Source organism: Crassostrea angulata, chromosome 7, assembly GCF_025612915.1.
Source record: "Crassostrea angulata isolate pt1a10 chromosome 7, ASM2561291v2, whole genome shotgun sequence".
In the NCBI taxonomy this organism is placed as follows: domain Eukaryota; kingdom Metazoa; phylum Mollusca; class Bivalvia; order Ostreida; family Ostreidae; genus Magallana; species Magallana angulata.
Window position 1 is genome coordinate 52,836,854 of NC_069117.1, and position 16,368 is coordinate 52,853,221.

At 34.0% G+C, this 16,368-nt stretch overlaps 2 protein-coding genes across 7 annotated transcripts in view; one reads left to right on the forward strand and one right to left on the reverse strand.

The window, feature by feature from the left end:
* LOC128156661 (neurobeachin-like) overlaps nt 1-1,052 on the reverse strand; it is an 87,476-nt gene extending 86,424 nt beyond the window's left edge. For all 4 annotated transcript variants that reach the window (XM_052818886.1, XM_052818884.1, XM_052818885.1 and 1 more), the window contains exon 1: nt 729-1,052. In XM_052818886.1, the coding sequence (XP_052674846.1) occupies nt 729-896 (168 nt within the window). In that variant the 5' untranslated portion in view covers nt 897-1,052. The remainder of the gene's footprint in view (nt 1-728) is intronic.
* Nucleotides 1,053-3,340: 2,288 nt separating this feature from the next.
* Nucleotides 3,341-14,244, forward strand: LOC128155677 (septin-11-like). 3 transcript variants are annotated; one of them, XM_052817500.1, is made up of 12 exons: nt 3,341-3,471; nt 4,939-5,037; nt 6,830-6,962; nt 7,147-7,260; nt 7,515-7,596; nt 7,690-7,830; nt 8,046-8,163; nt 11,512-11,601; nt 11,698-11,794; nt 12,144-12,300; nt 12,608-12,740; nt 13,016-14,244. In XM_052817500.1, exons 1-12 carry the CDS (start codon nt 3,448-3,450, stop codon nt 13,175-13,177), a joined length of 1,350 nt encoding a protein of 449 aa, XP_052673460.1. In that variant the 5' UTR covers nt 3,341-3,447; the 3' UTR covers nt 13,178-14,244. The 3 variants fall into 3 exon arrangements, with proteins under 3 accessions (XP_052673460.1, XP_052673462.1, XP_052673461.1); XM_052817501.1 differs by lacking the exon at nt 4,939-5,037 and adding an exon at nt 6,044-6,115 and having other exon boundaries at nt 3,382-3,471; XM_052817502.1 differs by lacking the exon at nt 4,939-5,037 and having other exon boundaries at nt 3,358-3,471.
* The last annotated feature ends 2,124 nt before the right edge of the window (nt 14,245-16,368 follow it).

Here is a 16,368-nt window from a genome sequence, read left to right on the forward strand (position 1 = left end):
CTTATATTTACTGTTACCCACTGCCTATAATTTTATGTGATGACCCTTAAAGTTTTATGTTTACAACGTATACCTATAAGGTGAAGATTTAATGCTAAAACATTAAAATTTTACCATTAATCATAACTGATGCTTATGTGAACAAACGATATCTTTTACTGACAATTTAAAACAGTTTCATTCTTTTCTTAAGTTCTGTGTAGATAATGTGAAGTAACAATAGTGCACAAGTTCTTCAGTTTTTTTCATACCAATGCCAAACACACATATTATTAAGCAAAAATGGATTTTTGGATATTTTTTCAGATTTATTATAGTTATTTATTTAAGTGTGCCTAGTGCCACCATTTTCAATGTCATAATTTTCAGGTATAATATATTGACTATATTTAAAGAAAAAGTATTGATTAGTTTATTGAATTGAAATTGTTTTTTTTTTAAATATAATAATATAATAGACTATATAGGCCTATTACTAATCTCAAACCAACCTAATAATTACAAACCACCTTTGGGGGATTTTTCAAACGTGCTCCTTTTTGCATTTTTCAAAATTTATATACATATGGTAGTATTTGTGCATTTTCATAACATGAGTCTATTCAGGTGTGACATAAACATGACATATACATATGATATCAAGCCTACATCAGTTTCGTTTCACTTTGAAGCATTTCAAAATTGCAGGTAAAATGCCACGCCCACTGGCAATATATTGCTATACATACCAGATGAAGTACTGTATCTACAACATCTTTGTTGGGGACTTGATCCACCTTCAACAGGCTAATCAACAGACCAAACTTCAGCTCATCATTGCCTGTTGATTTCAGAATGTCATCTGTTGACCCTGTGGACGTGCCATTTTTCTCCTCTGCGGTCGCAGTGAGCGACATATCTGCACCTTTTACAATGCAGACACCTCGCTATTATTCTCCCTCTCGTGTCAACTTGGAATTGAGTAGAAATACACACACAAACGCCTAAAATATCTCTATGTTGATGCGTCAAACCCTCAGCTTACGGCAGAGATGCCGGAACAACTTCCTCTTCAGGACAGACACAGGATAAAAAATATTGATCGGATAAATTTGGAAAAAGAAGCATTACGCTTGCGTTTTTTAGGTAATCATTTTTTTGAGTTCATCGCATAAATATCTACCCGTTCTATTCAACATTACTGAGGAAAACCGTGTTTAATAGTTATATCAACTTTTATGAATAAGAAATACAGTTTGATTTTTTATATCATTTTTTTTTCAATTGCAAAATTTTACCTAAGTGACAGACTACTATACAGTTTATAAACAGTATCTGAAAATTAATTTTCTCATTCTCATATTTAATTTTGCTATCTGTATAACCCCACTTATCAATATGACCGTATATCAAAAATATCTTTAGAATTACACTGTGTATCTTAATAGACCCCTTCACGATAACTGCGGTACTGCTATCTTGCAGGGCAAAATGATATACTTTGCCGAAATTTCATTAGGTGGATAATTAAATGACGTAAATGAAACAATTGACGCTACGTCATATTTCACCAAACTATGTCATTTTGCCCTGCAAAAGAGCAGTACCGCAGTTACCGTGAAGGGGGTTCATAAAATACAAAGGAGACAGAGAGGGCATTTTTATTCCTTGTACGTTATGACGCATTTAAATTGACCTTTCTGCACTAAAAAAGCAATACACGACGCCCTAATTCCTATTGACATTTGTCGCTAGGACCACGCGGAAAAAATGACATCAAATATTGTTTCAAGTAATACACACTAGTAAAATTGCAAAGAATTTTTTTAATCTACATACAGCTGCATGAAACTTAAAATAACGTTGTTGTTTTTTTTTTATTTCGTTGTTCTTTTTAGAACCGTTTTAATAAGAGCTTGGACTTTCTGTGGGATGTTACTATCTAGTTTGCTCATCAAAACAAGCTGTCAGATATTGACCTCCTTTCTTCTAATTCGCTAAGAGATGCTCATTGATATTTTTAGACTGTCAAAACCGGAAAGTTGTTTTCCAAGATCTGCTTTGTAGTGTGAAATTGACGCTGTTTCAGCGAAATATAAGTATACATCCATGTATGAAGTCCGGCGAGTGTCATTGCGTTCAATATATTCATATCTATTAGCCAATGACTGGGCAGTTAACCATGAGTAGACCCCGCCTTCATCAAATCAGAGTTTGTTACGTACTGCCCAAAGTCCAAGCCCGTGTTAAAACGATTCTATTTTGTCTAATATCCCCTTCTTCCCTTCTTACACTGACGAGTGTAAACGAGGAGAGGGTGGTTTTAATCAGACTGTGTTTTTATAAGTTTTAATTCAATGTGAAATAAAGGCCTTTTGAAGTTCAACAACTTCATAAATTGCAGGCAGTTTGTCTACCGTTAAAAAGAGGGAATCAATGAAGTCAATTTTTTGAATAGGTCTCAATGTAAAAATATTGCAAAATTTGTCTTAAAAATATTTTCTTACTTTTTCCTATGCATAAATTTGCTAAAACCTATCAAATTCTCTAACCTGTCTATGATCAGTTTTCCGCAAGTTGAATTTGACATGCTATCAAAAGTTAGATAAGACCGCCCAAATTAGTCTATACTACGTTTAACTTCACTTTAAAATACCAGACCTGCGAGGGAGGGGATATAATTAAAAAAAATTCAAACAAATGATTTCGATTCATTTATCTTGTAATCCCAAGAGTATCTGATTTATATAGTCCATAATGTGCTCTAAACATTTCGAATTTCTACAGATTGTAGTATAATCAAACTGGAAAAATATCAAATTAAATAGGGTTTGTTCTGTTTTTATTGTTTGTTTTTTTTAACCCAATTTCTCCTAAACTTACCTTAAACGTAGAATTAACTTTGAACAGCCTTAAATGAAAAGAGTTTTGAAATTGACAGAATTCATGATTTTGATCTTTTTCCTCCGGAAAATCTTTCGCACAAAATTAATATATAGTTCCGAAAACCAAATTAATCCGTCTATAGTTGATTTTATATATTTTTCTTTATGGATGTTGTGCGGCAATGAATAATGATCATACAAATCTTTTTATGCCGATTAAATATAGCGCTGTAAACTTATAAAATTATTGGCTATTTCTTATTTTGAAAAGAATGAATATTTATGATATGAATTTAAAATGCGCATGATATGACGAGTGGGACACTTTAAACAGTTTGAATCCATTTGGCTATTATGTGAAATTCCGTTTTTATCAGATTCCGTGATTTTAGTAACGATGCACACTAAAAATGAATTTGTTTTAACTATTAAGTTAAAGAAATTTATTAAATATTGATAAGACATTCTAATCATAGATATTTAATTTTCTTCCAACATTCAAAAAGAAATAAAAATGTTTTACTTCCGGTCTGTTTAAAGGGAAGAACGGAATCTCAGGAATCCGTCAAGTTCACCCATAAAAATGTCAACTCCAGACGTACAAAGGGTATGTAAAACATTCTGTCCTCTTACATGTGCATCTGTTTATTTGGTTTCTGATTTAAGTCTTTTGATCTTGTTTTGCTTACGTGTTTTACAAATAATATTATGCTTCATGTTGAATCAAAATTCGCACACAAAGGCGGAAACACCCTATTTCACCGTTTCCTCTCCATGATAAATGCAATTGATTTCATTTATTTACCAGAAAATGTATAATTTGATATATTGTTTAAACTCAGACACTGAAAATCAAACTAACTTTGATGCAATATGACTTAATAGAACAATTGGCAATGTCCAAATTTGAACATGTTTAAATTATCAAGACCAAATAAGGGTAAACATAGTAAGGACTAAGACATAGTCTATAGTCTAATATTGATGGACAGAAGCAGCAGCACCAGGTAAGTTTTATTTAATGAAGAAATCCAGGTTAATTGTATTTTCACAAAGTGTTTGAACATTTAATTATGGAAAATCTCAGAATAAATGCACTTTCAACCAAACCCCAGGAATGTGAAGAAACACCAACATTTATTCAGAAACAATGTCATAGTCAGTCATCATACACTGAACATATTTTGATGGATGTCTTTATCATGGAGATAAAAACATTTTTGTTGTTCTTGATGGTAAATAATGATGACTTAATAAAACTATGATTGCTTATGACTGGTGTTTTTATCTCCATCATCCAAGATAGCGTGAGAGCTTAGTTTTATTGTTCTCTAGCCTACACATTTCAGATTTGATGTTACAGTTAGTGGTAAAGAATTTCACACTCACAGTTTTTTTTAGTTTTGATAATGTCCAAAGACTTTTTTTTTAAAAGAGAGTTTAAAATCTGGAGAAATGTTAAGAATAATGCTTTTTAAATTGTTCATATCTATGTTTAAAACAATTAATTTTAAAATTCTTCATGTATATAGATTTTCTGTCAAAGATATTGGAGAATATTTGATGTAACATATATAATATGATAAGAATTTGCTATTCCTCTCAAGGACCAGGAAGGTTACTTTTCCCTCTTTATATATTAACAAAACAAGACATTATTCTAAGGACTTTGACAAATAATTTCTGATTATTTGACAACAAATTTTTAGGAACGTGGAAGGTTACAGAAAACAAAAAATGCTGCAAATTCTTACTTCACTTCTCTGGAAAATGTGCTTCTAATTACATGCATTTTAGGTGAAATTCAATTGGAAAAAAGCACTTGAACTGAACTCGTTTGAAGTTAATTTTATGAAAATTGCATACAGAAGGATTTTTCATTTCTTTTTTTTTTTTTTTACATCAAATTTGTATATGGAATGTGAATGTGCATTTCACTTGAAATTCATGTGAAGCACAATTTGCTGGATAGAGTATGAATTTGAAGCATATCTTTTATCAAAATGAACTGCATCAATTAAAGCAGAAGAAATATTACACAAAATGACAGAAGTGCTATGTATTTCTTGTCAAGATTGATCCTACATCAGATGGCGACACATCTTTAGATCAGTCAGCTGATCTATCACTTGATCTCTCCCTTGACCAGTCGGAACTCCTTAAAACAGGACAGGTATTCCTCCGCCAAGCCTTACCATCCTAGCTTTGTCTGTTCTGCATCCTAAGATACTGCTTCATGCAGTCTGTGCATGTTGCCAGTCTGTTTTCTTCATACTGGGGCAACTGATTTCTTAATGTTAGGGCATCTGAGGGCTTGAAAGTACATTGTACTAGTAATGTCAAATGAAGTTACGTCTCGCAAAACAACAGGAATATACTTTTCTGTTTAAACTGACGCTGCTGGCAGCTGACTAAAACCTAAAACGCTATATCCATTTATGTGCCAAAGTTATTGCTGGGGCTCAATACTAAATTCTAAGAGAAACATAAAAATTATTGATACTTTGATTTTATTTTGATGCTGTGCTTCATTAAAATCAAATAACAAGGCCATATTCTCAGTGTAGAAAGGTGAATATTTTATTATTTACTCCCAGTGTGTCCTTATACATCTGTCTCTGTCAAGATATGATACAGTTATTCCTATCTCAGCATGGCGAATTACTTTTCAGACTTCTCAATAAGTATCTGTCATCAGTATCTATCTATATCTAACTGATTCTCTGTGTAGTGTGTCATGAACACCGCCTCAGAATGTCTGGAACATCTACCTGCTGAGTCTTGATGTATAAAGTCTTTCCTCTGGACAAGTAAACCTGTCATATAAATAATAAACATAGAAATGTCATTAACATGTTAGTATTGAATACCTATCATAGTGATTATTGTAATACATAATGAAAAATGGTGTACTTATTTGTGTCATATGTCAAAAAATTATCTTACAATGTTTATACCTGTTTACCAAACATTATTATGGACAAAATACATATCATGATATGAATTCAATACTATAGACAAGATGCATATGAGAACTGGTACTTTTATCTATTAGTTGGTGTATGGGCCTTATAGTGTTGGTATTATCAAGGATGTATCAGTCTCTTTTATATACCGGTAATATAGTGGGTAAACATCAGGTTGCCTAGAGTTAATGTTCTTGTTGTTACTGTAAACAGAGGATGAGGGCTGAGAAGTGGGACAAACTTCCAGTTATCTCCACCAGCAGTCTATATCCAGACTTCTCCAAGGTGAACCCTTAGGTGATCTTGGCACTTGTTCATGTTCAGTTGATGGGAAAGGTTCAAGTTCTGTTCTGATGCACAAGTTACAATTGCTGTTCAGTTATTGAAACTTGCACTTTTAATACTAATCAAATTTATTTTCTGTTATAATAACTGATTTTCTTGTTTTATTCATTATAACATATTTAAAGTTTTGATGAAGGGGTGAAGAAAAGTTATAGTACAAGTTATTTCTCCAGATGGCTTTAGTATACAGTTTTTATAAACAGTGTACAGATGTTGTATAGCATTGTGCTACACATGGCGATAAACATCAGATGGTTATTATCATTAAGACCTGGCTGAGGTCAAATCATGCATTAAAAATCTTCACAAATAGATACCTCCTATATAAACAATATGGGCCTTGCTTTGGAGGGGTGAGGTATGTAGTGAGAGTTACTCTGAGCGGTAAGGGGGAGGCGTGCCGACTCAGAGGTACACAATGTCTGTTCGGAATCTCAGGTATAAGTTTTCCTCCACTTGTCACATTGTGTCACACCTTGCTCCACAGACATGCTCCATGGTATGTTATTATATTCATATATTTGTGCTTAAAATAACAGGGCTCTATTTTTCACTATTTTCCCACCATGTTATTTAGAGCTAATGCTAGTATCACTTTCATTATAGGTTATTTTATGACTCAATGATGCAGCTTTTATTATTTTATATTTTCAGCCTAGCAAGCCCCCTCACTCTATGGGAGTAAGAAACATGACTCTCAACGGTCACGTTGGCTTTGACAGTCTCCCAGACCAGCTGGTCAACAAGTCTGTGGCCCAGGGCTTCTGCTTTAACATCCTCTGTCTTGGTGAGTGTTGCTTCAGATTTCTGCTCAATATTTGTTTTATTTCTGCGTCATGATTTAAGATTTGAAACTGTTATTATATTTTCTAATTATAATTCTTTATTTTAAGTTTAAGTTTAGTTTAAAAGACTTTACTACTGTCTTTTTTTGTAGTTCATTTTACCAAATTTGCTCTCTTACTTCACAGGAGAGACCGGCATTGGCAAATCCACTTTGATGGACACACTATTCAATACCCATTTTGACTCTACCCCTAGTACTCATGACCTTCCAGGGGTCAAACTGAAGGCTAGCACTTATGGTAAGTTTTGGGGATTTCTTTTTTATGGGGGGGGGGGGTGTGAAGGGGGTAGGGGATAATAACACTGTGCACAATGTTAATGAACATTATATTTTAAAAGATGAAACTATAAAAGAATTTGGATTTTATATTTATGTTGGGTGTTTCTTCACTAATTGAATATTCAAATGCATTATATAAAAGCGGTGTTGATACAGTGCACATTGTTAGGAGATGAACCTCTTTTTGACAGTTTCTTCACTTTTCTTTCCTAGAACTTCAAGAGAGCAGTGTGAGATTAAAGTTGACCATTGTCGATAGTGTTGGGTTTGGAGACCAAATTAACAAAGAAGACAGGTCAGTTTTTCCATTACATAGCCACTTTAGGCATCTATGTATTTTGAAATTTTAGCTTGAAATTAATAAAATATCCTCTCTGATTGTCTGCAGCTGGAAGCCCATTGTGGACTACATCGATGCCCAGTTTGACAACTTTTTGAGTGAGGAGCTGAAGATCAAGAGATCTCTACACAATTACCATGACACCAGGATCCACGCTTGTTTGTACTTTGTGGCCCCCACAGGACACTCGTAAGTCATAGTCATTTATTGGTCATTATTAGATATAAGCAGTATGTAGGTGCAACTCCTCTTAAACCATTCAATAGAGTTTCATGAAACTTTGTAGTTGATAAGGAAATTATGTGTACCTTTTATTGAATACTTTGCCATTGTTAATGTGTATCATTATTGTGAATTAATGTTGGAGCAAGGAGGAGATTTGTTTCAATCGTCTTTCATTTCAGCTTGAAGGCCCTTGACCTTGTGACCATGAAGAAACTTGACAACAAGGTCAACATCATCCCAGTCATCGCCAAGGCTGACACCATTACCAAGGCCGAACTACAGAAATTTAAACAAAAGGTTAGCAGTCAGTCAGACCTTCATACAACTTTATCTTGCTAGAATGATAGTGGATGAATCTTATTTACTCTAATGTAAATTCTGAAGTAATATTAACCCTAGAATGTTAATGTTCAGAGTAAATAGTGAAGGTTATGTATTTCACATTGTTACATATTATATACCCAGAAGTACTGTATGCATGGAAATATTTGCCCCCGTTTTATTTTAGCTCCTTTCGCCCTCTTTGTCAGCAAGCAAATTTGAGACTAGATGAATTCCATTGTTCAAGTTATTTTTCTTTCTAACACAACCGTATTTGGTTGAATTCAAGACAGGACAAAACTTTTAGCAAGTGTGAAAGGGCGAGGAAAAAAACATGGGGCAAAAATTACCCTGCATGCAATTTTTAGCTCACCGAGACGAAGTCAAGGAGAGCTTATGCTATACCCTCGGCGTCGGCGTCGGCGGTGGCGTCGGCGTCGGCGTCCGGACCTGGTTAAAGTTTTTGTTGCAGGTCCTGTATCTAAGCTATTATTTGTCCTGTCTTCACCAAACTTGCATGGATGATGCATCTGGACCTACTAATGGACTTGAAAGACTTGGATGCTGAATCTGGGTCCTAAATTTCAGATGCTGGAGGAGGTTAAGGTTGTTGGACCAGGTTAAAGTTTTTGTTGCAGGTGCCCTTTGATAGCAATATCTTAGTTACTGCTGGTCCGTACTTCACCAAACTTGCATGGATGGTGTGCCTTATGATACTGATGCACCAGACAGGCTTGAGTGCTGAATCTGAGCTATAGGTTTCGGATGCTGGAGAAGGTTAAGGTTTTTGGAGCAGGTTAAAGTTTTTGTTGCGGGTGCACATTGATAGCAATATCTAAGTTACTACTGGTCCTAACTTCACCAAACTTGTATGGATGATGCGTCTTATGATACTGATGCACCTGACAAGCTTGAATGCTGAATCTGAGCAATAGGTTTCGGATGCTGGAAGAGGTTAAGGTTTTTAGAGCTGGTTAAAGTTTTTGTTGCAGGTGCCCTCTGATGATTATATCTTAGTTACTACTGGTCCTAACTTCACCAAACTTGTATGAATGGTGCGTCTTATGATACTGATGCACCTGACAAGCTTGAATGCTGAATCTGAGCAATAGGTTTCGGATGCTGGAAGAGGTTAAGGTTTTTAGAGCTGGTTAAAGTTTTTGTTGCAGGTGCCCTCTGATGATTATATCTTAGTTACTACTGGTCCTAACTTCACCAAACTTGTATGAATGGTGCGTCTTATGATACTGATGCACCTGACAAGCTTGAATGCTGAATCTGAGCAATAGGTTTCGGATGCTGGAGGAGGTTAAGATTTTAAGAGCTGGTTAAATAAAGTTTTTGAAACAGGTGCCCTCTGATGATGATATCTTAGTTATTACTTGTCCTTACTTCACCAGACTTCCATGGATGGTGTGTCTTATGATACTGATGCACCTGACAGGCTTGAATGCTGAGTCTGGTTTCGGATGCAGGATAAAGTTAAGTTTTTAGGAACAGGTCACATGTTTAATAGATGATAGTACTATTCCAAACTTGCATAGTTGATTTAACTGTAATATGAATGAATCGCAGAGGTAGCTTCAGATGCAGAGCTTGATCTCCATTATCAAGGATGCTTAAAAATAAATCTTAGTTATTACTGGTCCTAACTTCACCAAACTTTAATGGATGGTGTGTCTTATGATACAGATGCACCTGACAGGCATGGATGCTGAATCTGAGCCATAGGTTGCGGATGCTGGAGGAAGTAAAGGTTTTAATTGCTAGTGCCCTCTTCTGATGATATCTTAGTTATTACTGGTCCAAACTTGCATGGATGATGCGTCTTATGATACCAATGCACCTGATGGGCTTGAATGCTGAATCAGAGCCATAGGTTTCGGATGCTGGATGAGGTTTAGTTTTTTGAAACAGGTCACATGTTTTATAGATGATAGCTTGCATAGTTGATTTAACTTTATTATAAATTAAATGCAGAGGTTGCTTCAGATGCAGAGCCTGATCTCCATTATCAAGGATGCTAAAGAAATCTCCTACCTCACTCAAACCAGCTCGATGGATAGATGTGTTTGTTGATATTAAAATGATATAACATGATTCCTATGATATAGTATTGTATGATCTTAAACAATATTGTTTGATATGATACAATATGATATCTTATGTTATATTATAAAAAGTTATACGATAAGATATGATATTGTATCAATTTTTTTGATATTTTATATGATATTGTATCATGATATTGTTATGTATAGTATTGTATATTATGATACAATATTGTATTATATTATATTGTATTTTTAATTTATTATTTTATCACATGATACAATTACATAAGATATTGTAAAATATTATATTGTATCCTATGATACAATATTGTATATTATACAATATTGTATCATACAATATTGTATAATATGATATTGGTTTCAGTAATATAGAATTATATCACATGAAATATGATATTGTAATATTATATAATATTGTATCATACGATATTGTATGATATGATATTGGTTTATATGATATATTATCAAATCACATGAAATTGTATTATATGATATTGTAATATATATTATTGTGTCATATGATACAATATGTATAATATAATAATGTATTTTATAATATTTTACTTTATCACATAATATTGTATCATTTGATAAGATACAATGTTGGAATCAAATTATATTGATGTATTATATGATATAACATCATATAATGTATCAAATATGTTTCAGGGTCATTCAATACAATATCATACTATATTATACAATATAATATCATGTTTCAATGTTATGTTGTATTATGTAATATGAAATTGTAATATAATACTATATTGTATTATATTTTATGATATTGTATTATGTGATCAAATACAATAAGGTATAACACAATACAATGTCATATCATACGTTACAATATCATATCTCATTATTGTTTATTACGGTATTTTATTGTATTATATGATATATATTATAAATATGACATGATGCAATATTTCATTTTATATCATTGTATTGAATAACATATGAACATGTGATTATCATAAAAAATTTTATCAGATGATATACGATATTTTGTCAAAACAGAATCCATGAATATCCAAGATCATAAAGTATGATTTTCATATAAAATGATAAAGGTGGTCTTATGAAGGTGATGTCTCATAAGGGTGATGCTCCGTCTCGGTGAGCTTAGTAATCTATGATTACCTATGTTTTTTTTACACCATAATTATAAAAATTTGACTCTATTTAGTTTCTTTGGGTTTTTTTGTTTCCCTTTTAATAAAAGCTGTTGTCTTTCTCTTTCAAACAGATTATGAACGAGTTAAGTGCGAATGGAGTCCAGATTTACAGCTTCCCTATTGATGATGAAACTGTAGCAGAAGCCAACAAAGTCATGAATGTAAGAGAGCAATTAACAAGTAACCCTGCTTTAAAATCTCCATGTTGTGGACTCTGTGTGGAATTATATCAGTGATTTGTTTTCTTATTTTGACAGGGACATGTTCCTTTCGCTGTGGTAGGAAGCAGTGATGAGGTCAAAATTGGAAACAAAATGGTGAAAGCCAGACAGTATCCGTGGGGAACAGTACAAGGTAACAAGATGATTAATGAAAAGTTAAAGATATCTGATCCTTAGCAACTACTAAATACCTTGGAATCTTTAGTTTATATCATAGATTTGGCTTTCATGTTTGGAAATGTTTAGTAATCCCATTATTTTTATTAATACATGTATTACACACCTGTAAATATTATTGACTTTTGCTCAGTGCTATCACAGAAAACAACGATGCTTGATGTGTGATTTTAATACATAATTGCTGATCTCAAAACCTCGGCTAATGAGTACCAGTAGTTGTCTCTCTCAATATAATCCTGTACTCTTGTACACATATAACACTGCAAAAACACAGTACTGTATACAGAATATTGTCTCGGCAGTTGAGAACGAGAATCACTGTGACTTTGTGAAGCTGAGAGAGATGTTGATCCGTACCAACATGGAGGATATGCGGGAGAACACACACAGCAAACACTACGAACTCTTCCGCAGGAACAAACTCCAGGAGATGGGATTCTCTGAAAACGAGTCCAAGAGGTAAGTAACAACCCCTAATTAAATGACCCCAAAAATGTATATTGTTTGTATAAGATAAGCTAGAAAATGTAATGTAGGAGTGTATATGAATTGGTTGATGTTTTTATATTAGAAATACAGAATAATGAAGTGAAATATCACTTCAGCTGCTGGTGCTTTATGTAAAGTAGAAAGCCCTTAAAATAAAAATCTTGACTTACAATGTATATAACGAGGAAGTAGATTTGGAAATGCTAGTTATTGCTCTTAGAGCAAGTCTGTCTGTATTCTGAAACTTTATTCATTTGGATGATTTTTATGTTAATAGTTTATCAGAGACGTACGAATTGAAGAGACAGCAGCATTTGGCAGACTTACAGAGAAAAGAAGATGAGATGAGACAGACCTTTGTCATCAGAGTCAAGGAAAAAGAGGCACAACTCAAGGAAACAGAGAAAGAGGTGAGTGACAGTAAAGAGAACAGGCGGGTTAGCCAGATAGGGATGAGATTAGTTCATTGGTTAGGTGAATATACTGGATAGTAATTTATGCACCTTTAAGACAAGATGAAAAGAAGGGTTTCTAGTTTATGAAACACATAACATTCTATATACCGTATTCATACATTTCTGTTTAGATTTGGAGGATAAGTTGACTAACATTAAACTTTTTCCTTTGTAATATACATTGTTGGAAGGAATTATGGTTACATGCTTTAAACATTTTTGCATTACAGTTACACGACAGATTTGATGCCCTGAAGAAGAAACATGCTGAGGAAAAGAAGAAGATAGAGGACAATAAGACGCGGTACGAGGCCGATATGCAGGCATTCCAGCAACGTAAGGCTCAGCACCAGGCCCAGATGTCAACGCTCGGGAAGAAGGGCAAGAAGTGAAACTCGGTCATCAGTGATCTAACATTTACAGACTGAAAGAGTTCAGCACCAATAGAAATGAAGACAATGTTTTTAGAATTTGGAATCTCTTGATCTTTTCTTTTCTCATTTGCCCTTCAGAAGGGACCAAACTTTTTTGTTGTTGCCGAATTAACATAAAATTATTAACAAACAAAGCAATAATTTGTCAATCACATTATGTGCCTGAATTTGGGCTTCCATGTTTTTTCTTTGAATTTCGCTCTTTTGTTCAAGAGAAAATATGAAATCTTGATAAAATCAAGACCATTCTTTAATTCCTGTACATCCCCTATGGACTTCTTTGATTGTGCTAAGTTTAGAATTAAGATGCCCTATGTGTACTCGGTCGTTCTGTGTTCTGTTGTGTTGCTCTCTGTTGTTGGTTGTACTCTGTATTGTCTGCATGTTTCTGTAATCATCAGTAGAACTGCATGTTTCCGTTTAACCACTGCCAGATAACTACATACATTTGTACCTCCGGATTCAGTAAACATGGGAAGAGATAACTACATACATTTGTACCTCTGGATTCAGTAAACATGGGAAGAGATAACTACATACATTTGTACCTCCGGATTCAGTAAACATGGGAAGAGATAACTACATACATTTGTACCTCCGGATTCAGTAAACATGGGAAGAGTACCTGTTGAGTTTGTATAAGAGAGTCTGAGATTAATATGATTTATCAGGTATTCTGTTGCTGAAGACTTTAAACACAACAAAGTGAACAAAATCATGTATTCATCAGAGTTAACTTCATTATGAATATTCATGAATATTTATGAATTGACATGTATGTAAATGTATTATGCATATTTTTATTTGTATACTTTTATAACTATTAAATCAAATGCTTGCCTTAGTTGACTACTTAACTAAAACATCATTGTTTTCTTATGAAACATCAGTTTCTTTCTAAATGGAATTACTTTTCAGTATTAAATCGCTGCTTGTTTAAAAATGTCCAGTCATTTGAACACCTTGTTGAGAAATCCTTCCAAATTGTCTCTCCTTTACTTGAAATAAATGATGAAACAATGATATATATATTTGTAGTCCTTTTTGGATAAAAAAAAAAGATGTTGCATAAATTTGTTCATTTATAGTTTATAATAATAATGTAATTTAAACACATGACAATTATCATAGTTTATGTCTTTTAGCTCACTTGAGCTGAGTTGTCTTTTTAGCTCACTTGAGTTTTGAGTTTTTCTAATAACTTTCTGTCCATCCGTAAATTTTTTACATCTTGGACTTCTACCGTACTTCAGAACCACTGAGCCAATTTCAACCAAACTTGGCACAAAGCATTATTTGGTGTAGTGGATTCAAGTTTAATAAAATGAAGGGCAACGCCACCTTTTAAGGGGAGATAATTAAGAATTATTGAAATTTTATTGGTACTTTATCATTTGACCAAAAAAAGTGAAATCTTTAGGTATTGTAAATTCAAGTTTTTTGGGTTTTATTTTTTTTTCAAATCAAGAATCCTTGGTAATGGGGGTAAAAGAGGTACAGCACCTTTTCCCATTCTTTTGCCCTCATCAGTATTGAATTGAATTAAATAAATACAGGTACCTGTCCCAATGATTTTTAGCTCACCTGAGCTGAAAGCTCAAGTGAGCTATTCTGATCACATTTTGTCTGTCGTCCGTCTGTCCGTCTGTCCGTCCGTCTGTCCATAAACTTTTCACATTTTCAACATCTTCTCAAGAACTACTTGGCCAATTTCAACCAAACTTGGCACAAATCATCCTTAGGCAAAGGGGATTCAAAGTTGTGAAAATTAAGGGCCACACCCGTTTTCAAGGGGAGATAATTAGAAATTAATGAAAAATTTCGAGAAATTTTCAAAAATCTCCTTCTCAAGAACCAGAAAGCCAGGAAAGCTGAAACTTGTGTGGAAGCATCCTCAGGTAGTGTAGATTCAAAGTTGTGAAATTCATGACCCCCGGGGGTAGGGTGGGGCCACAATGGGGGGTCGAAGTTTTACATAGGAATATATAGAGTAAATCTTTAAAAATCTTTTTCTCAGAAACTAAACAGCCAGGAAAGCTGAAACTTGTGTGGAAGCATCCTCAGGTAGTGTAGATTCAAAGTTGTGAAAATCATGACCCCCGGGTGTAGGGTGGGGCCACAATGGGGGGTCGAAGTTTTACATAGGAATATATAGAATAAATCTTTAAAAATCTTCTTCTCAGAAACTAATCAGCCAGGAAAGCTGAAACTTGTGTGGAAGCATCCTCAGGTAGTGTAGATTCAAAGTTGTGAAAATCATGACCCCCGGGTGTAGGGTGGGGCCACAATGGGGGGTCGAAGTTTTACATAGGAATATATAGAATAAATCTTTAAAAATCTTCTTCTCAGAAACTAATCAGCCAGGAAAGCTGAAACTTGTGTGGAAGCATCCTCAGGTAGTGTAGATTCAAAGTTGTGAAAATCATGACCCCCGGGGGTAGGGTGGGGCCACAATGGGGGGTCGAAGTTTTACATAGGAATATATAGAATAAATCTTTAAAAATCTTCTTCTCAGAAACTAATCAGCCAGGAAAGCTAAAATTTGTGTGGAAGCATCCTCAGGTAGTGTAGATTCAAAGTTGTGAAATTCATGACCCCCGGGTGTAGGGTGGGGCCACAATGGGGGGTCGAAGTTTTACATAGGAATATTTAGAGTAAATCTTTAAAAATCTTTTTCTTAGAAACTAATCAGCCAGGAAAGCTGAAACTTGTGTGGAAGCATCCTCAGGTAGTGTAGATTCAAAGTTGTGAAAATCATGACCCCTGGGGGTAGGGTGAGGCCACATGGGGGGGGGGGTGTTAAAGTTTTACATAGGAATAGAGTAAATCTTTAAAAATCTTCTTCTCAGAAACTAATCAGCAAGATGATTCTTTATAATTGTTAAAACTTTGGCTCCAGGACAATTTTTCGGCTTCACAAGAAGGTTCAGAGTTTAATGTAGCTAAATATCCCATATATAAACAATTGTAAAGGATCTTTTTGAGAACTGCAATACTCAACATGTGATATGACTATAAAATTGAAGCAGGCAGCTATTTTTTCATTAGAATCTTTTTGTATTACTGTTTTGGGTTATTGCCCTTGATTTGTTGATTCTTGATTATTTTAATTAATGCATCCACTGTTAACCAATTATTGTGATGATTAT